The sequence below is a fragment of the Drosophila novamexicana genome, unplaced genomic scaffold (genome assembly GCF_003285875.2).
Source record: "Drosophila novamexicana strain 15010-1031.04,08,12 unplaced genomic scaffold, DnovRS2.1 tig00002012-arrow-arrow-pilon, whole genome shotgun sequence".
Classification (NCBI taxonomy): domain Eukaryota; kingdom Metazoa; phylum Arthropoda; class Insecta; order Diptera; family Drosophilidae; genus Drosophila; species Drosophila novamexicana.
In genome coordinates, this window is record NW_020824924.1 from 141,279 (window position 1) to 160,000 (window position 18,722).

The 18,722-nt window shown below is 43.0% G+C and overlaps 7 protein-coding genes across 7 annotated transcripts in view; 4 read left to right on the top strand and 3 right to left on the bottom strand.

Moving 5' to 3' along the window:
* Positions 1–1,056: 1,056 nt before the first annotated feature.
* LOC115768766 (RING-box protein 1A) lies at positions 1,057–1,927 on the bottom strand. Its single transcript, XM_030713456.1, has 3 exons — positions 1,771–1,927; positions 1,621–1,648; positions 1,057–1,561 (listed from the first exon to the last, which is right to left on the bottom strand). Exons 1-3 carry the CDS (start codon positions 1,846–1,848, stop codon positions 1,341–1,343), a joined length of 327 nt encoding a protein of 108 aa, XP_030569316.1. The 5' UTR covers positions 1,849–1,927; the 3' UTR covers positions 1,057–1,340.
* Positions 1,928–2,410: 483 nt separating this feature from the next.
* On the top strand, positions 2,411–4,927 carry LOC115768759 (60S ribosomal export protein NMD3). Its single transcript, XM_030713449.1, has 2 exons — positions 2,411–2,501; positions 2,569–4,927. The coding sequence occupies exon 2, from the start codon at positions 2,666–2,668 to the stop codon at positions 4,241–4,243; it is 1,578 nt and encodes a 525-aa protein (XP_030569309.1). The 5' UTR covers positions 2,411–2,501; positions 2,569–2,665; the 3' UTR covers positions 4,244–4,927.
* An 81-nt stretch (positions 4,928–5,008) lies between these two features.
* LOC115768760 (exopolyphosphatase PRUNE1) lies at positions 5,009–6,505 on the bottom strand. The gene is made up of 2 exons (XM_030713450.1): positions 6,367–6,505; positions 5,009–6,296 (listed from the first exon to the last, which is right to left on the bottom strand). Exons 1-2 carry the CDS (start codon positions 6,412–6,414, stop codon positions 5,064–5,066), a joined length of 1,281 nt encoding a protein of 426 aa, XP_030569310.1. The 5' UTR covers positions 6,415–6,505; the 3' UTR covers positions 5,009–5,063.
* A 434-nt stretch (positions 6,506–6,939) lies between these two features.
* On the top strand, positions 6,940–9,246 carry LOC115768786 (lymphokine-activated killer T-cell-originated protein kinase). The gene is made up of 3 exons (XM_030713483.1): positions 6,940–7,289; positions 7,967–8,325; positions 8,388–9,246. The coding sequence occupies exons 1-3, from the start codon at positions 7,030–7,032 to the stop codon at positions 8,930–8,932; spliced, it is 1,164 nt and encodes a 387-aa protein (XP_030569343.1). The 5' UTR covers positions 6,940–7,029; the 3' UTR covers positions 8,933–9,246.
* A 1,038-nt stretch (positions 9,247–10,284) lies between these two features.
* Positions 10,285–12,655, bottom strand: LOC115768761 (partitioning defective protein 6). Its single transcript, XM_030713451.1, has 4 exons — positions 12,353–12,655; positions 11,861–12,089; positions 11,389–11,780; positions 10,285–11,327 (listed from the first exon to the last, which is right to left on the bottom strand). Exons 1-4 carry the CDS (start codon positions 12,428–12,430, stop codon positions 10,956–10,958), a joined length of 1,071 nt encoding a protein of 356 aa, XP_030569311.1. The 5' UTR covers positions 12,431–12,655; the 3' UTR covers positions 10,285–10,955.
* Positions 12,656–13,078: 423 nt separating this feature from the next.
* Positions 13,079–15,503, top strand: LOC115768783 (ubiquitin-conjugating enzyme E2 S). Its single transcript, XM_030713479.1, has 3 exons — positions 13,079–14,027; positions 14,100–14,570; positions 14,652–15,503. The coding sequence occupies exons 1-3, from the start codon at positions 14,019–14,021 to the stop codon at positions 14,796–14,798; spliced, it is 627 nt and encodes a 208-aa protein (XP_030569339.1). The 5' UTR covers positions 13,079–14,018; the 3' UTR covers positions 14,799–15,503.
* A 1,730-nt stretch (positions 15,504–17,233) lies between these two features.
* LOC115768784 overlaps positions 17,234–18,722 on the top strand; it is a 32,878-nt gene continuing 31,389 nt past the window's right edge. The window contains exon 1 of the mRNA XM_030713481.1: positions 17,234–17,355. The gene's annotated coding sequence lies outside the window, so the exon portion shown is untranslated. The remainder of the gene's footprint in view (positions 17,356–18,722) is intronic.

Below are 18,722 nucleotides of genomic sequence, written 5' to 3' on the forward strand. Positions count from 1 at the left end.
AATTGCAACAACATTGAGCTTTTTGCAGAGTTCGTGTTGTTAGTTTTAGTTTATTAATAATAATTTAATTTTACGCATACACACACACACACACACAATCATACAAACATACAAACATGTATTTGGCCCCATAAAACGGTTTTGCATAATTTTTTTTTTTTTTTTTGTTTTACGCCTAAGTTTGATTTTAAAGTTTAGCATATTAATTAGTTTTATACAAGCGATTATAATATATATTTACAAATACAACAATTATATTAAATATATCTACATATATATATATATATATATATATATATAAATACACACACATACATATGTATTCTTCAGCTTAATGCGCGGCGTGCTGCGCTGTCTAACGGTCCGGGCCTCTGCCCGGTTCACATTGCAGTGGTGGGGTTGGGGGTGGGGGATTGAAATATGCACGGCTTTGCACGCCGTGTCATTGAGCTAGTTTTCATTTCATTTATATGCATACCTATTTTTTGTTTTTTATATACAAAAATACCGTTTCATATGTAATTGTGCTGTGCATTCTTTTACATTGCACGGCAACAGCAGCAACAACATTCATAATAATAATAATAATAATACTAATAATAAACCAAAAACAAATTAGGTATGAATTGCACGTCTTTTTGATCAACTCCCGCCGCCCGTGCATCCACAAGAAACGCACAGAGCAGAAAGTTCGCTCATGCGCTTCGCCCGTTAGAGTTTAGGGTTGGATTTCAATGCGGTTTGGGCTATGACCGATTGTGCGACACCCTGTTTATCGTGTGGTAACCGTTTTATAACTGTTGCAAAGAGTGCTTTCTAATTAAATCAACTGCTCAAAAAACAAACAATAATATATTTATATATATAAAAGACGCAGTCACTTTTGCACCAATATGGCCCACTTCAACTCCGGTACAGGGTATCGACGCGGCGATGCACGCTGTGAGAGCGCAGGCGGTTAAATTTTCTTCGCGCGCAAGTTAATTTAAATTTAATTATAAAAAAAAAACGTGCTGCACCCTTCGATGAAAATCCCGAAAAGTAAAGAGAGAAAACTCTTTTGTGTAAAACACGCGATTTTATTTATGACGAGCCTCGAACTTAACATAAACTCGTGTATTTTAACCTAATCACATAATATAGATTAATGTGCTTGTGTACGGTACGCATAGGTGTATGTGCATCGAGTGTCAGGATACAGTTACTATCCGGCAATATGAACGCTCCAGTAAGCCGATTCTGATAAATGTACTGGCGACAGCCTGTCTGTGTGTGTCTATGTGTGTATGCTGTGTGTGTGCTGTGTGGTGTGGACGTTTTGGTTGATTGTGTTGCCGGTATTAGTGTCCGTACTTTTGGAAGTCCCATTCGCGGTTGTCCAGCGGGCAAACCTGACGCGTCTTTAGCCAACGTGAAATGCAATGGAAATGAAAGGCATGATTGCAGACGCCCCAGGCGACGGTGCACTCCTCGCTGGTGGCGGATGCCTGATTTGCCTGGCACTCGATGCATAAGTCCATTATATGATTCCGGCAGATAGCGCAGTTGTCCACAACGATATCTGCACGAAAGATTTTGATCAGTTTGGTTAGTTTTGAGGTATTTTGTCTGTCTACTTACCCCACGCCCAGAGTGCCACGGCATTCCACTGTAGCCGAAGGAGTATGAGATAGCAGAAATGGAAAATTATTAACACGCCGACATGACTTGCGAATTCGCCATTTTGTTTTTTGTGTTTTTTTATTGTTACGATATTCTTTTTTAAATTACCTTTTTAACCTCGAAACGCTTCTTTTCGCCTTTGCTGCTGCTGGAGGGAACCTCGAACTCTTCTTCGTCGACTTCCATTTGATGCGTTTTGTTTTAGTTTGTTCGTTTACTTAATAAGATATGACATTGATTTCCTAAAATAAAGTTTCGGTATGACGTATATCGATGTTTTTATAATCGTTTACTTTTGTTTCCATACCATTCTCTCGGTTTAGTCGGTTAATTCTAGTGGATGGCACTTTACGAAGTTAAAATACGATATATATCGATGAAATTTTTAAGGCATCCGCCTTTTAAACATCGCTAGGCGAACCCATGGCTGCCACACTGAAAAACCATATTCCAAAACTTAAAATATTAATTTTAGTTTTGAAAAAAAAATTATTTTTTTTTTAACAATTAACGAATAACTGTGGGATTAAAAAATAAATACCAATTATGAATATGTTTGTGATTGACTGTTGCTATATTTAATTTGCTGGCATATACTTTTGCGCAACGCCCATTTATTTTTAAAAAATATATTTCTGTGTGTAATTTGTAATGCGTATATCTAGTTAATATATTTAATACAAAAAAAATATATATGTATATATAAAAACAAAAATAGAAACAAGTCATCGCTAGCAAACGTTCAGAGCCCAGATAGGGCTCGACAAATTGTTTGTTTTTGAATTTCGACAAAATTCGATATTATTTCTGCTCTTTCACGAGACAACAGTATTTTCGAGGTATTTGAGACAAATTGTTGGTATTTTGTCGCTCTTGAATTGCAGCAACACTGTTTACACACCACAGAATTTCGTACGTTCGCACGTGTTTTGTTTTCTTTTCAATTGGAATTTGCCGTTAGCTCGAAGGAATTTCACAACAAAAAGCGTTGTGCGACAAACCCATGGAGCACGTCAACTATACCAGCATCAGCCAGCTGGCCGCTGACGGCAACAGCAGTGCAAATGCCGCAATGATACTTTGCTGCGAATGTGGCGTCGCCATACAACCAAATCCTGCCAATATGTGTGTGACATGTTTGCGGAATCATGTGGACATTACGGAGAATATACCAAAGCAGGCGGTGCTGCATTTTTGTCGCAACTGCGAACGTTATCTGCAGCCGCCCAACGAATGGGTACAGGCAGCCCTTGAGTCTCGTGAGCTGCTTGCCGTTTGCCTGAAGAAGCTCAAAGGACTCAAAGAAGTGAAACTGGTCGATGCGGGCTTCATCTGGACCGAACAGCACTCGAAACGCATCAAGGTGAAGCTGACCGTGCACGGCGAAATCTCCGGCGGCACTGTGCTGCAACAGGTCTTCATTGTTGAGTTCACCGTACAGAATCAAATGTGCACCGATTGCCATCGCACCGAGGCAAAGGACTTCTGGCGCTGCCTGGTCCAGGTGCGTCAGCGTGCCGAAAACAAGAAGACCTTCTACTATCTGGAACAGCTGATACTCAAATACAAGGCGCACGAGAATACGCTGGGCATCAAGCCGGAGCATGGCGGTCTTGATTTTTACTATGTCAGCGAGAATCATGCCCGTCGCATGGTTGATTTTCTGCAAACCATGGTCCCAGCCAAGGTGACAACATCGAAGCGCCTCATCTCGCACGATATACACAGCAACAACTACAATTACAAGTACTCTTGGTCTGTCGAAATAGCGCCCGTATCGAAGGACAGCGCCGTCTGCATCTCGAAGAAGCTGCGCCAGCAGCTGGGCAACATTTCGCCCGTTTGTCTGGTGAATCGCGTCTCGAGCAACATACATCTCATCGATCCATTGACGGGACAAATTGCCGAACTAACCACACAGGTATATTTCCGGGCACCCTTCGAGGCCATCTGCAATCCCAAGCAGCTGGTCGAGTATGTGGTCATGGACATTGATGTCATACACGAGAAGGATCGCAAATGCTATCCCGGCCAGGGTATGTTGTCCAATAAGCATGCCCTCTGCGATGTGTGGGTGGTGCGCACCTCCGAGCTGGGCATCAACGATAATCCCATACACACGCGCTCCCATCTGGGACATCTGCTCAAGGTGGGCGACTCGGTGATGGGCTACAATACCGGCGAGGCGAACATCAATGATCCCGAATTTGATAAATTGCCATCGCATCTGATACCGGACGTAATACTGGTGCGCAAACATTACGATCGACAGACGCGTCTCAGCCAACGCCTATGGAAGATCAAGCATCTGGCCGATGAGAAGACCGATGAGCGCAGCAAATACGATTATCATGAGTTTCTCGATGATATCGAGGAGAATCCCGATATACGCGGACACATCAACATTTATCGTGATAGCAAAAAGCCGCTGCCCATCGAGGTGCAGCCGAGCGCCGGCGATGTGCCCCAGATAACGCTCGCCGAGATGCTCGAGGATATGACGCTAGACTGTGCCGACGATGAGATGGGTGACGGCAGCGAGCAGCCGGACGCCGCAGAGCTGCCGGAGCCGCAGCTATAGAAAGTTAAGCTTTTTCTTTAATTTTATTTATGTATTTACATGTACATAATTTCTATATATTGTGTGTATATATTTGCGGAATAAAACCAACATTACATTTTCCATGGATATCTACGGCGCCAGATAAACTCTACAAAAACGATCCCGATATAATTTGGCATAGGTTTTTTTTTCCCTCAATTACAAAACAACATCGAGATTTCCCTTTCAAATTGCAAAGATCGCGCATGATTAACTTTCGCATACATATCTATATATATATATATATAAACTTGATTTGAATAAGTATTAGATTTGATTTACATTTAGATCGATTTGCTATATATCATATGGTGCATATCGTAATCATGCTACAACAGATCCGATTTTGATTTGAATTCGTAATTTCGTTTAACACATTTAGATTCAAATTGATTTTCACTGTTCAGAACAGCCACATTATATATATACGTGTAATAGGAACAATCGTGTGAAATAATAGGCTGAGATCGGGCTAATAATATATGGGTTTAACCTCTTCCCTATACAGATCAGGAACAATTGATAGAAGCGAGAGCTGGCTTTCATATAGATGTACATAAATTCGATTTGCATATAGATTATAGATATAGAGATTTGATTGGGAATCGTAAACGTGTACTTAATTTAATACAATTGAACTAAAAACAACAACAACAACAAATATTACAGCTGAGTTGTGGTTATTGTTGCTACAACAGTTTTGGCTTGGATGCAGCTCGGACTCGGTTATGGACGCCCCAACTATAATACGATAAACTCTTCTGCACGGATTTGTACTTGCGGCGGCTGCGTGCTGCGTCTAGGACAGGCCCAGCTTGGGCTTCTCCTTGAAAAAGTAGACATCGTCGCAGTCGCAGCGCTGTGAGGCCTCCATCTCGAGCAGCACACGCTTGATCACGGGCAGAATGTGTTTGCGCGTGGCCTGTATATTGTGCTGTCGCAAATAGCAGCCGCCCATGAAGTGCGTATCGACCGTGTGCGGCTGGAGATTGAGCGGCGGCGTCTGGCAATCGAGCAGCGCTTTGCGCACACGCTCCACCAGCTGTGTCTGGCCGGTTAGCGAGATGAGCGCCACGTCGCGCACCACCTGACCGTGGCCGGGCGGCACAAACATGCCCAGTATGACGGCCAGATTGCTGCCCATGGCAAATTCGCGTATTGCCTGTTCCGCATCGCTTAGCTCGATGAAATCGCGCACCAGCATCGGCAGCCCGGCCATGGGCACCGTATGGTGTTCGGTCTGCACCTTTTTCATATCCTTGCGCAGCACCTCGGCCAGCGTCAGCCGGCTAATGTCGGCACGTGCGGCCACCAGCTCATCGAAGAGGCTGCGACGACGTCGCTTATTCTCGGCATCATCGAATTGGCCGCCTTCCGGTTCGAGCATCATCAGCTCCAGCTGCTCGACCATGGCCAGATCGCGTGCACAAAACCGTTTGGCAGCCGGCGCAAAGTTAATCGTGTCCAGCAATATGGTGGCATGCAGCAGCTGGGTGACTCGGCTCGAGCGCGGCTGCTGCTCGGCCAAATAGCGTTCGCCGATGAGCGTTGCACAGGAGCCCAGCTCGGGCTCAATGTGGCGCACGCACTGCTCCGGCAGCAGCTGCATGGCCGGATTTGATTCCATCGGTCGATGATCGAGTATTTCGACAACATGCTTGGCCAAATTGCTGACATGATGATCCACGAGAATGACATTGATATCGCCAGCCAATTGCTGGGGCAGATCGTCCCGAAAGAGCAGCAATTGCTCAGTGATGTCGCACCTGTTGAGCATGTGGCCCACCTCCGTTTTGAGCGGATAATCGAGCCGCGGTATATTGAGCACCGGCACATAGTCGTGCCCCTGCTCCCGCTGGGCATAGATGAAGGCCAGTGTTAGGGCCGAAACCGCCGAGTCCAGATCGCACGACTCATTGCCCATAACCAGATGCAGTTTGCGTGTGCTGCCCGCCTCCAATTGCCGAGCTGAACTCGAGCCGGAGCCGGAGCCCGAGCTCGGGCTGGCGCTGGCCGCTTTCTCGGGTAGATACTGTAATTGTTGTGCGAAAGTGAGCTGGGAAGCATATTGTTGCTGCATGGGCCGGTTGCTTTTTACTTACGCGGCTGAGCGTGGAACGCGCCTGCATTAGAAAACGCAAAAAACACATTGGCCAAGCAAAGCGGAGCGCACTCAATTAAATGGAATTAATAATAAACGGCTGGAATGTGAAAGCTACAGTTGTCACCCATCAATCGAATACACTCGATAGGCACAGGCCACAAATATCGATTCCATTCAAAAGTTAAGCTCAGCTGATGTCATTAAATGTCCACAAATAAATCATAATTTTTTTCTTGCAACTAAGCTGCGCACGTTCAAACAGTCCAACCGTTATTCGATAATTGTAACAGTTGAGTAAATGAAAAATCGATACCCGAAAGTATCGCTGTGAACAAGTACTCAATGTGCTGCTTAAGTACTAATTAGTAAGCCTGTCCACCAAAATTTCTCAATGCTCGATGCTTTTGAAAAGATATGTTGTTTTTTTTTGAGATGCAAAACAAGCAGTTAATTATTAAAAGAAACATGATCGAAGCTGCCATCGAGTACGATAAACGTGTTTATCGATGATATTAATGCTGCTAATCGATAGCAATTCCTAGCCATCCCTAATTTTCAATTAAACGGCATTTTTGTGCGCGTCACATTAGATATCAAGTTGTTTTCTATTTCGTCCATTTCTGACAATCTCTGAGCCAATCACACAAGTATTCCAAGCAATATGGACACGCCGCGTCGCAAACTGCGCAACCTGCACATGGAGAATGTGCAGAACAATAGCACACCCATACGAATACCACCATCACCGATGCTGAAAACACTTGGACACGGCACCGGTGTCAGTGTCTATCGCCTGGATAGGTCACCAAAGTTGGGACGCATACGTTCACCGTGGGCCGTTAAGCGCATCACACAGCGCACCAGGGCCAAAAAGGATCCAGTCTACAATGACCGCATCATACACGAAGCAGCCATTTTGCGGTGGGTCCTTCACTGTACGCCGTTTTTCGGTGGCCTGATTGCATATGCATATGTATTTTCCATGGTATAATGTTGTATACCACCGTATGCACGCACACACACACGCACACGCATACGCACACGCGGTGTATACACACGTGGGCGAGCCGGTGGCTGACAGTATGTGTGCGTATGTATGTGTGTGTATGTGCGAATGCATGCGTGTGCATATGCGTGAGGCTGCTGCGTCGCACATGTGTGCGTGCATTTGGTGTACACAATTGTGGTCGTTACCCAGTTGGAAATTTGCCGATGAAAGAAATCCGGCTTAGGCATGGAAGCCTTCAGCTCGCTGATGTAGAGAAGTCTCTGTAGAGTAGAGTCTTATGTCCGGGCAATCTCTGTTTGTTTTGTACTTCTATAGTACAAGACGAGCTGGTTGACATGTCACTGAGATCGTCATGTACCGACTGATTAAACTGCTTTCGATGACATTTGTTTGTGTATACAAATGTCAGATGATTTTGTTATGTCAACAGGCAAGACACAATCGCTGACATGTCAACGAGATCGTCATGCACGTTTTTTCAATGTCATTGAGCACCAAATTTCCAGCTGGGTTGTTGAGCGCTCAACAAGAGCTCAATATATATATATATATAAACCTACATATATATCATGTGTCGTCTGTTCCACAGCAAGTTGAATCATCCGAACATTGTTGGCTTTCGGGGCGTTATCAAATCATCGGAGGGCGTGGATGCATTGGCATTGGAAATGTGCAGTACGTCGCTGGGCTCCATATTGGAGGAGCGTCACGATGAGGATCTTGGACCGTTGCCCGCCAAACACACATTCAAAATGATAATGGACATTGCCCATGCTCTGGACTTTTTGCACACCGAGGCGCGTCTGCTGCACGGCGATCTCAAGTCCTTCAACGTTCTGGTCAAGGGCGAGTTTGAAATCTGCAAGCTCTGCGACTTTGGCGTCTCACTGCCGCTCGATGAGAATGGCGAGATTAACTTTCACAAAAATCCGCATCTACAATATGTGGGTAAGTTGGCATGAAGCTTTTAAAGTGCGCCAAGTTGGGCTTAATGAGACGATCTTTGACAGGCACGCAACTGTGGTCGCCGCCAGAGATCATGGACGAGGTGGAGATCATCGACAGCAAAGCTGACATCTTTAGTTTTGGCCTGATCATATACGAGACGCTGGCGCTGGTGCCGCCGCACACGCTCGAACTGGACGCGGCCTTCAACAGCAGCTCAATCATTGACTTGGACAGCTCACAGGAGCTGCCGCAGCGCAAGCAGCTCAACTACTCGGACGAGGGCCATACGAGCGCCGCACACACGCAACCGGACGTGTCCAGCGGCAAAGAGTGCGCCGACGATGCGTCCATTTACACCGATGAGGACGATACCAAAGAGAATGACATTTCCGACTATTCTCTGACGCATGTGGAGCAGGCGTATGGCACACGGCCGCCGTTGCCGGTTGCCTTTCAGCTCAGCGATGATTACAATTGTGTTGTCGAGCTGTTCTATTTGTGCACCAATGCCCACAGCGAGGATCGGCCTGCTGCACGCACCATTTGGCAATGTTTCGAGAATAATGCGGCCAATGTGGCAGCTGGCAGTGATGCGGCCAGCGACTAAGCCTCTCTGGCTGCCAATTAAACCATAAACGTTAACTATAAACAAGTAACTAGTTTTGTAAGCCTGCATTTGTGTATCTCTCTCTCCTCTCTCTCTCTCTCTATCTGTCTGTCTATCTATCTCTGTTCCTCTGACCCGTTCCTCCCCTCTCGCTGTTTGTGTCCCCGTCTGTGTACCTAAATGTATAATTCCTCATTCGCTGTAAAAAGAATGCAACTGCAACATATTTTGAAGAAGGCCAAAAGAGAAAAACCCAATTATATATTTCAACAATTTCATCTAGTTTTAGGCTCAACACACACACACACACACACACACACACACACACACACACACACACACACACACACACACACACACGTATATATATATAAATATTATAAATATTCCATGTATTCCATTTACGCTATATGAAATAGCTAAAAAGAAGAAAGAAACAAAAGAAAACAAATAACGTTCGTTCATTTTTGTCCATAATTCGCAAAATAAAAAAAAAACATTAACAAATTTATCGCTCGCCTTTAATTGTTAACTTTTAAACATAAACCAATATTTTATTTAAATTTAGCAAGGTTTTTGCTTAAATCTTCAACTTTTGGGCTTCGTTTTTTAGAATCTGGCAGAGATATGGATTAAAACTCGCAAATTGATAAGTTTTCAGTGCACTAAAAAGTTCACTAGGGATTTATTTAAAATACATGCACAATAATATTTAATTGTTCTTAGATGTTGTTTTCTTCTTCTTCTCGTTGTCTTTTTAGCATAATCTTATAGTTGTTCGATTTGTATTAGTTATATTATATGCTCGTCGCTTTAACAATGCTTAGCTGCTGCTTTTTAGTGTATAGGGTATGGGGTATAGGGTATAGGGTATAGGGTATAGGGTGTAGGGTGTAGGGTGTAGGGTATAGGGTATAGGGTATAGCGTATAGGGTATAGGGTATAGGTATTTGGTGAAAGGCTTAACACTAGATGTCTATGCATGTTGTAGGCATGTGTCTCTCTGTGTGTGTGTGTATGTGTGTGTGTGTGTATATATATCTAAAATATGTCTTTCATATGTGTTCTTTTGTTAACTTCAAGTCTGCAGTTTTAATTGTTTATATATATATAGATATAGATATAGATATATACTTTGAATAGAAACGTGTATAAAAACATCTATAATATATAAATATATATATATATATATATATGTATAGTATAGTCTAGGTATATCGTTATGCGTTTGCTAATTTTTCTTTCTCTTTTTAAAGGCGCTGTTGGTGTTTTTTTTTTTTTATGTTTGTTTTTTCTTAATTCTCAACTTTAGACGTAAAAAAAAGACGAGTACAAATACAAAAAAAAAAAAAACACAAAACTTGATTGGGACAAGAAAAGAAAACACAGTTTAAAAGCGGAATACAATAAGATATTAAATAAAATAAAATACAATATATATTAAGAATATTAAGTAACACTTTTCTTAAGCTCGCACACGTTACAAACATATTAGAACAAAAAAAATTAATTGAAATTAGACGGAACAAACAAACATTTTTGCTTAAATTTTTAGCTAAGGTTGTAAGTACATACAAAATGTTTAATTGTTGTGTGTGTGTGAGGGTGTGTGTGTGTGTGTGTGCGTGTGTGTGCCGCAAAGTACATAAATGGAATGCAATGTTTAAGTTCGAGGCATGTCTAGGGCGTGGGCGTGGGCGTGGCATAAACAATTACAACTGAAAGCTGCCTCTCGCTCTCTCTCTCTCTCTCTCGCTCGCTCTTCTATATTCCTGCTCACTCTAACTAGTGTAAGACATCAAGGAATATCTGTATATATATGTGTGAAAAATTAATTTAAAAAACATAATATGCCTGGGAACTGGAAACGTTCGAAATGTGGAATGTGGACTGCATATATAATCCCAATATTATATATAATTAATGTGTATGCGTGTGTGTGTGTGTGTGTGTGTGTGTGTGTGACCTGCTGCCTTTCGTATTATTGTTTTTCCTCTTTTCGTATTTTTTTTTTTTGCGCGCTTTACAAATGCAAGACCCCATCCTTGACATCGCTGGCCAGAATTGTGGACGCATTGGAGGCGGCCTGTTTGTGATGCGTCGATGGCGACGAGGACAACTGATGACTGTGTGTGTTTGTTGTGACTGTGACGCCTCCGACGCCGCCGCTGGTGGGGCTCTCGTCGAGCGTAACGCCAGTGAGGTCAACAATATCATCCTGATCCTCGTGCTCCAGCTCATCGGAGGTGTTCGTATGATTCGTATGATGCGAACCGCTCGACAGCTGGCTGTTGCGCGAGAAGGAGCCGCGATGCGTTGACGTCAGAGTCCGCTGATTGGCCGGCTTGACGGTGATGATCAAATTGGAGCTATTGGCGACCATCATGTCGGTAACCTATAACAGATGCCTGGGGTTAGTAAATGGGGCTAGTTGAAGCAAATGCGCTACGGTCTACCTGATCCAGAGTCTTGCCGGCCACCTCGATGCCATTGACCTCGATGACCTCGTCATTGACGGCCAGCAGGCCGGTGCTTTCGGCCAGACCGCCGGGCACCAGGCGTGATATGAAAATGCCCGGCTGCTTCTCCAGGCCGCTGGCCGTCACACGTACGGAGGTGCCGTCGCGTATGTAAAAGCCGAGCGGCTTGTCGCTGCCGTGCTTGAGCAGACGGACACGCCGATGCGTCTCCGGCACAATGTCCACATCAATGATGGCCGATACCTGACGGAAATCGTGCGGTATGGATATCGATGGGGCTTTGGTCTTAACTGGCGTATGGCCAAGTATGCTGCCAATTAGATTGCGCGGCTTCATCGTGCCAAAGCCGGAATACTCGTTCAGATCGTCTATAAAAATGATCATACAAAATATCATCTCTCTCTCTCTCTCTAGCGCTCTCTAGATAATCTATATAAACCATGCCCACCTTTGCGCTGGACTATAACGCGCAGCAGAGGACGGGCCGTTTTGAGTGCACGCCCAAAGTTGTCATCGTTGTTGATGGGCAACAGGTCGTTGTCGCGCGGATCAATGTAGAGTATTAGAAACTGTATGTTGGCCAGCTTGTGCAGCTGTTCGATGAGGTTGGCGAACTTATCGAAGCTCTGCTCGGGCTCGTGACGCTTAAAGCTCCAGCGTCGGAACTCGGCATCGAACTATAATAAAGCAACGGTTAATTTCTATGAACTTGACGAAATACTCATATGTATATTGACGACGAGCTGGCAACGCCGCCAACTGTTGCTGCACACAAACAACATTCAACAGCAGAAGCAGCAGCAACAACAACAACAACACGAATGTGTACAATTTGTGGCTGGCATGAATCAGCAGCTGTGCCGCAGATCCCAGCATTCCCAATGGCATTCCATTGTGCTGCTGATGCATTTGCACCCTGCTTGTTGGGTTGTTGGCTCACCTTTGATTTCACTTCAATTAGATTCGTTTCAGCGTTGGCTGCCGTCGCCGCGGTTGTGTTTATTTTATTCTTCGACATTATTTTGACCACTTCACAATTCCACTTCCAATTGCACACACAAATTCACAGCAACACCAACGCACAACTGATGCAGTGCGTGTTGTTCATTCAAGTGCTGTCGCGGCGCCAACCACCAGCAGTAGCCAAACGTTGAGTGGCCAAGGGAATTTAAATAAAATTGTATAATAAATTATAATTCGAAAAAATCTAAACTAAAACTAAATTATGCGTTGGCGTTTGTGTAAAAAAACATCGAGACATCGCGATTTTTCTTGCAGCGATCGGCACCACAATTGTTGCATACATGTATATCGATATATTTGAAAAGGTGTAAATTAATCGTACATAGATCGACAAATAATAGCTTCAGGCACTCATTGTTGCTACAAAGATCTAAATGCAAGTGAATTCCTTACATTTATGCATCAGGTGAACATAATAAATACAGCAAAGTTCTTTGAATTTGTACGCAACGTATAATTTGATTTATCGATATTTTTGGCATTTTAAAATACTAACTAACCACCGGCCCTAGTCTTTTCCATACAATGTGGCAACGCCAATTGCACAATTGCATTAAATAAAACATTAACAAGAGCAAATAAAATATACGTTATTCATCAAAATGTGTACATTTTGAAAACCTATATATTTTGACTATAACTTCAGTTTATTTTGTTACAATGAATTCATACTGAATACTTTAGGAACTGCTGCGGAACTGTCCAATTCGATAAACACGAGCGGGACAACACTAGTGCATGCGCATGAAAGGAGTATAGATAGCTGCTTGATGGTACGGACCGAGTACACGTTTGCATACACTGCACATTATCAAAGAAGAAAATTAATAATAATTTAGACAAGATCAAATAATTATTAGAGTTAATTTGCCGATTATCAAACAAATACACACTGTCATTGTCCAACACTGACTTCTGACACGACCAATTAATGGTGAGAGACAAGCGTGTGGACAGAGCATAGTGCAAAGTCAATATAGCCGGACACTGTAGCGTATACCATACGACGAGGGTTTCTGTAAATGGAGGCTGTTTTGTGTTTTGTTGTTGAGCGTGAAGTGTGCAATTGACTAGAAATTGTGTGTGCTTCTTTTTTTTTTTTGTTTTTTAAATGTTTCGAGAAGCCAATAACCAAATAGGAAAACAAATCGATTTCAGTTTTAAGCATATACAAACAACTAACAAGCATACAGTACGAGGCAGCAAATATAAAACGGGCGCAAATTGGAAAAACAGCAACGAAGACGAAAACGAAAACAGAGCAAAACGTTTTCTCTCTTACCACCACACTTACACCCCCGCCCCGCTATCCCCCGCCCTTACACACACACACAAGAGACGCTGACGCGACGCCAGTGAAAATACAGTTAGTAGCTAAGCTTTTAAAATACGGTTCTCGCGCCGCCAACGAGCAGAGCTTCAGGACAGTTGAGAGCAGACATTAAGGAAACCTTGAGAGCCAGTCATACATACACACATATATATATATATCAATACACAAGCACACGCACAGCTACACACACACACACATACATATACATACACGCATACAGGCACAAGCGGACGCAGCAGACGCGCCAGCCATGAGTTCGGTAATGTAAACAAATAGCGTAACGTGAATCAAATCGAAAAAACACTAACTTTTATCAAAAAAAAATATATAGCAATATTCGAATGTGGAGAACCTGTCGCCGCAGACCATACGGCAGGTGATGAAGGAACTGCAGGATATGGAGACAACACCACCGGAGGGCATCAAGGTGTTGATCAATGAGAGCGATGTCACCGATATACAGGCATTGATAGATGGCCCAGCCGGCACACCGTATGCCGTTGGTATATTCCGTGTCAAATTGACGCTGAGCAAAGATTTTCCACAAACGCCGCCAAAGGCATATTTCCTAACCAAAATTTTCCATCCAAATGTTGCATCGAATGGCGAGATATGCGTGAATACACTGAAAAAGGATTGGAAACCAGATTTGGGCATTAAGCACATATTGTTAACAATCAAATGCCTGCTAATTGTGCCCAATCCCGAATCGGCGCTCAACGAGGAGGCCGGCAAAATGCTGCTCGAACGTTACGACGACTACTCGCAGCGGGCGCGCATGATGACCGAGATACATGCACAGGTGTGCGACACATTCACATTCACATCCACAACCAAATCCAATAGACAACATTTCTAATCATATATTGTATACACTTTTTAGCCGGCCAAGTGCGGCGCTGGCGCCAGCGATGCCAAAGACGATGACGGACCCTCGACAAAGAAGCATGCGGGCCTCGACAAGAAGCTGCAGGACAAGAAGAAGGAGAAGTTGCTCAAGGAGAAAAAGCGCATGCTCAAACGATTATGAGACGCATAAATAAACGGAGCAGCCGCAGCAGCAGGAGCAAGAGCAGCAGCAGCAGCAGCAGCTAGCCGGAGCGACAGGCAGCCGGAGAACGGAGGAGTTAAGATGTAGTTAAAGCAACAACAACAACAACAACAACAACAGCAGCAACAGATTATGTATATGTACAATATATATATATATATATATGTGTGTGCGTACGTATGTATGTATATGTGTCTATGAGGCCAGCAGCAGGCATAAATCTACAGTGGAGCCGCAATAAAGCGAACAACGGGCGCAACATAAAGATGACAACAACAACAACAACAAATACCAACTCCAAAGAAAAGTGCATCCAGTTACATAAAAACTAAATGGAAAACAAAAATATTATAAATATAGCATATATATATATATGAAAAACAAAAAAAAAAAAGAAAACAAAATTTGGTTGCCGTCTGTTCAGACAAACTGAGCCGATATTTAGTTTGTAGGCAAAAACAAAAACAACAAGAAAATTAAGTAAAAAAAAAAACAAATTCACAATGTCCTAATTAATTTAGTGCGATCCTTGCGCCCATATATATATATACATATATTTTTTAAAATGCTTTTCGCGCTAACTTTAGCATAATTTATGTCTATGTAATTAGTTTAAAGATCTGTTCCACACACACACACACACACACACACACACACACACACACATGCACACGCACACTGAGCGAAAAACATCACCAACATTTTTGCAAAATTTTTCTTTTAATAATTATCACATACATTTGAAATTGTTTCACATTGGAAAAACGAAAACAAATAAGCCACAAATTGTACTTAGCCTAAGCCATAATAAAACACACACACACACACAGCACACACACACACACACCCTTGCAAAATGACAAGCAGAAATGCATAAAATAATACATAATATTCGCAAAATTGTCAACGAAATGCGCCCAAAATGTGTTTATAAATAGACTCTCGCAATGTTTTTCTTTTTTTTTTTTTCGGATTTTCCAAAACGTTTTTCTTTCGCTTAACGGTTTGTGAGCACGTTTTGGGCGCTTCGCACAAAGCGCAGTTACATTCTCTGCTTTAACGTTTTTGAGGTTATGTACTTACAAATGAAAAAAAAAAAATAAATAAAAAAGCAGAAGAAGAAAATTTAAGAAAAACAAATATATATAAAAACGATAAAATTATGTGCCCTTCTTCGTATTGCTTAGCTGCTATTTCGAAAATGAAAAAAAAAAACACCTTAAAACAGAAAACAATCCTCAATTCAATTAACTCTCAGTAGTTCAAAAAATCCATAAATTAAGTAAGAAAAAAAACAAACAAAAACAAAAAATTGAAACCTTTCGTTGAATTTGTTCGTCACACAACAAAAAGTGAATAAAATTTTGGAACACACTAAAAATAAGTGAAGCATATTTGTGATAAATAAGAAACGACATCTATATAGTTTATATGTTTTACAGGTAAAGCTCGCCTAACCTTTATTTGCTTTTTTTTTAGTTTAATTTTTTTTTATTATTTATTTAATCTTTTTTCTTTCAATTTTCATTATATTTATTGGGTTTAAAACTATTTTTTTAGAAAATGGGCCTGAAACCACGTCGTTCTGTTCAAGCGAGTTTCCACTGTACACACATATATATATTTTCTTGCATGTGTGGCAACACTTGCCCAGGCACTGCACGTAGCGCGTGCCAAAACGAAGGCATTTCCGAGTTCCAATTGTTTTCAAGCCGGAAGAGTATTTTAAATAGTCGATTCTACGAACCGCCAATGAGACATGACAGCATCTGTGTGTGTGTGTGTGTGTGCTTGTGGGTGTCTCGCTCTCACTCGCTTCGTCTAAATTTTGTGCTCTCACTGGCGACGCCAACGCTTACGCCAACGCCGGGCCAACATTCCAAGCGGCTAACCTTCAGCCCAGCTCCAAAATTGTCGCAGCAGCAGCAACAGCTCTCTCTCTCTCTCTCTCTGTCGGCGCTGCTCTCCGTGTAGATGAAAAACCTGATGAGGCGCAGCAACAACAATCAATGGCTGGCCAGTGTTGGACATTGCATGACAATAGCGCACGCTCTCTCGCGCTCCACGGAGAGCGCCAGTTATGTGACTTACATATATGTATGAATGGCCGTGCCCGTGTACGCTGCGCTTCTGACAGAGCAGATGGACCGCAAAAGGTAAGCTTGTTGTGAATGTGATTTGCAGGGCGTGCTCCAAGGGGATGGGAAACGTGCAGCAACTGTATGCGATCGATTGCGAGCGGGTAGCGGGCACAGACGCACGCACGCGCGCGCGCGCGCGCGCTCGATCGCCAATTCCAATTTGGCTGTGCGCGACAGCCAACAACAGCAGCCAGCAGCCAGCAGCAGCGAGCAGCGAGCAGCTAGCGAGCAGCAGGTAGATCAGTTGTGAATCTGGCACGGACGGACGACAACAAACCATTTAGCTTGGCTCGGAGCACTCGCAACGCGAAAAACGCGACGGCCAAAAACAACAAAAACGAAAAAAACAACGTTTTGCGCGCCTCCTCCAAACCGTTCGCTGCGGGTACGTGTGTGTATGTGTATTGGTATTTTTTTTGTGTCCGTGTCCGTGTCCGTGGGTGTGTGTGTGTTTGTGTCGCCATGTCGCGTTGCCCAGTTGCAACGTTTGTTGTTGTTTTGTGGTTGCGCGCGGCAGATAAACAAAAACAACGAAGAAAACACCAAAACACGCCCTGCTAATATACCCATGTGTGTGCGTGTGTGTGTGTGTGTGTGTATCGAACAGTTGATCGATGTGCGATAAATTGCAAATCAACAACAAAAACTGAACGAATTGTGAGCGTACGGCAGGAGTTTCCATTTCCAATATACGTTCGATACTTCCAAGGCGCAACGGTGCATGGAATGCGACAGTTATTTGCGCGCTCATCCGTTATATTTGGCATTTTCGCAACATCTGTTTGGCCAGTTAAGCGTTACGGCCAATTGGCCAATAAGCGCGTCAAAGCCAAGCAAGAAAAAAAACAAAGAGAAACACGCTTCACGCTGGCTTCTACTTATATTCTACTTATATTTCGAACAGTGTGACCTTGCCAGGCTGCAGTTCAAGCCAGGGCCGCGTCTCTGCAGCTGCGCATCGAACGCCAATTGCGCATATTTATATGAAATATATCAATACATATACATATGCATGTGTGTGTGTGTGTATGCGTGTACTTGACGTTGACATTTCGTTGCGCTCGTCGCACTTATTTGCATAGATGTCAGCCAGACTGTCCGTCAATTTCCATATGCATATGTTAATATGTATATTTCCATGTATAAGCGTTTCTTTTATGCTTTTTACCGCACACACACACACACACACACACACGCACACACACGGATTTTCTATAATATAGCGTGTGGGACGTTTCAAACTAAGTAAAGTCGCGCAAATAACTCGTTCATTTCGTCATTTCCAGCAGTTGTCAATAAATATCTGTTAAATTTGTGTGTGCACACACACACACACACACACACACACACAGGCACACACACACGCACGTATGTAAATTCATATTAAAGATCGCCTTGAAAATTTCTGTGTGTCGCATCGTAAAAATCCTCCAATTTGTGTGTGTTTTTTTTACATCTACTTTTTTTTTTAAGTTGAGAACGCTTCAGTTTTGTATTTTTTGCGTGGTTGTCGCGGTTTTGTTTGAGCCAAATACGTAAAACTCATTTTGACCAAAAGCGTTTCATTTTGTCGTTTTTTTTTTTCGGTTTTTTTTTTCGAAATATTTGCGCCAACTTTAAGAGTGGGCGCCAAAAGCAGCCAAGCAATTACAGCACAAAAATGTGAATGCCATTAGGGGATTTACCTCGTTAAGAGCTTGCAGCTTAAAGCTAATTAAAAGGAACGCGTTCTAACCTCACACTTAATGGAAACAAATACAAA

What these genes read in the sequence shown, in the direction of transcription:
- LOC115768766 (XM_030713456.1), bottom strand. Translation starts at nt 1,848, where the DNA reads ATGGAAGTCGACGAAGAAGAGTTCGAGGTTCCCTCCAGCAGCAGCAAA. An exon ending in AGCGTTTCGAGGTTAAAAAG is followed by an intron (nt 1,649 to 1,770) that starts GTAATTTAAAAA and finishes CTTCGGCTACAG; the next exon opens with TGGAATGCCGTGGCACTCTG. An exon ending in CGTGGCACTCTGGGCGTGGG is followed by an intron (nt 1,562 to 1,620) that starts GTAAGTAGACAG and finishes TCTTTCGTGCAG; the next exon opens with ATATCGTTGTGGACAACTGC.
- LOC115768759 (XM_030713449.1), top strand. Translation starts at nt 2,666, where the DNA reads ATGGAGCACGTCAACTATACCAGCATCAGCCAGCTGGCCGCTGACGGC.
- LOC115768760 (XM_030713450.1), bottom strand. Translation starts at nt 6,414, where the DNA reads ATGTGTTTTTTGCGTTTTCTAATGCAGGCGCGTTCCACGCTCAGCCGC. An exon ending in CGCGTTCCACGCTCAGCCGC is followed by an intron (nt 6,297 to 6,366) that starts GTAAGTAAAAAG and finishes CAACAATTACAG; the next exon opens with TATCTACCCGAGAAAGCGGC.
- LOC115768786 (XM_030713483.1), top strand. Translation starts at nt 7,030, where the DNA reads ATGGACACGCCGCGTCGCAAACTGCGCAACCTGCACATGGAGAATGTG. An exon ending in CACGAAGCAGCCATTTTGCG is followed by an intron (nt 7,290 to 7,966) that starts GTGGGTCCTTCA and finishes TCTGTTCCACAG; the next exon opens with CAAGTTGAATCATCCGAACA. An exon ending in TCCGCATCTACAATATGTGG is followed by an intron (nt 8,326 to 8,387) that starts GTAAGTTGGCAT and finishes GATCTTTGACAG; the next exon opens with GCACGCAACTGTGGTCGCCG.
- LOC115768761 (XM_030713451.1), bottom strand. Translation starts at nt 12,430, where the DNA reads ATGTCGAAGAATAAAATAAACACAACCGCGGCGACGGCAGCCAACGCT. An exon ending in TAATTGAAGTGAAATCAAAG is followed by an intron (nt 12,090 to 12,352) that starts GTGAGCCAACAA and finishes GCTTTATTATAG; the next exon opens with TTCGATGCCGAGTTCCGACG. An exon ending in CGTTATAGTCCAGCGCAAAG is followed by an intron (nt 11,781 to 11,860) that starts GTGGGCATGGTT and finishes TCATTTTTATAG; the next exon opens with ACGATCTGAACGAGTATTCC.
- LOC115768783 (XM_030713479.1), top strand. An exon ending in TGACCGAGATACATGCACAG is followed by an intron (nt 14,571 to 14,651) that starts GTGTGCGACACA and finishes TACACTTTTTAG; the next exon opens with CCGGCCAAGTGCGGCGCTGG.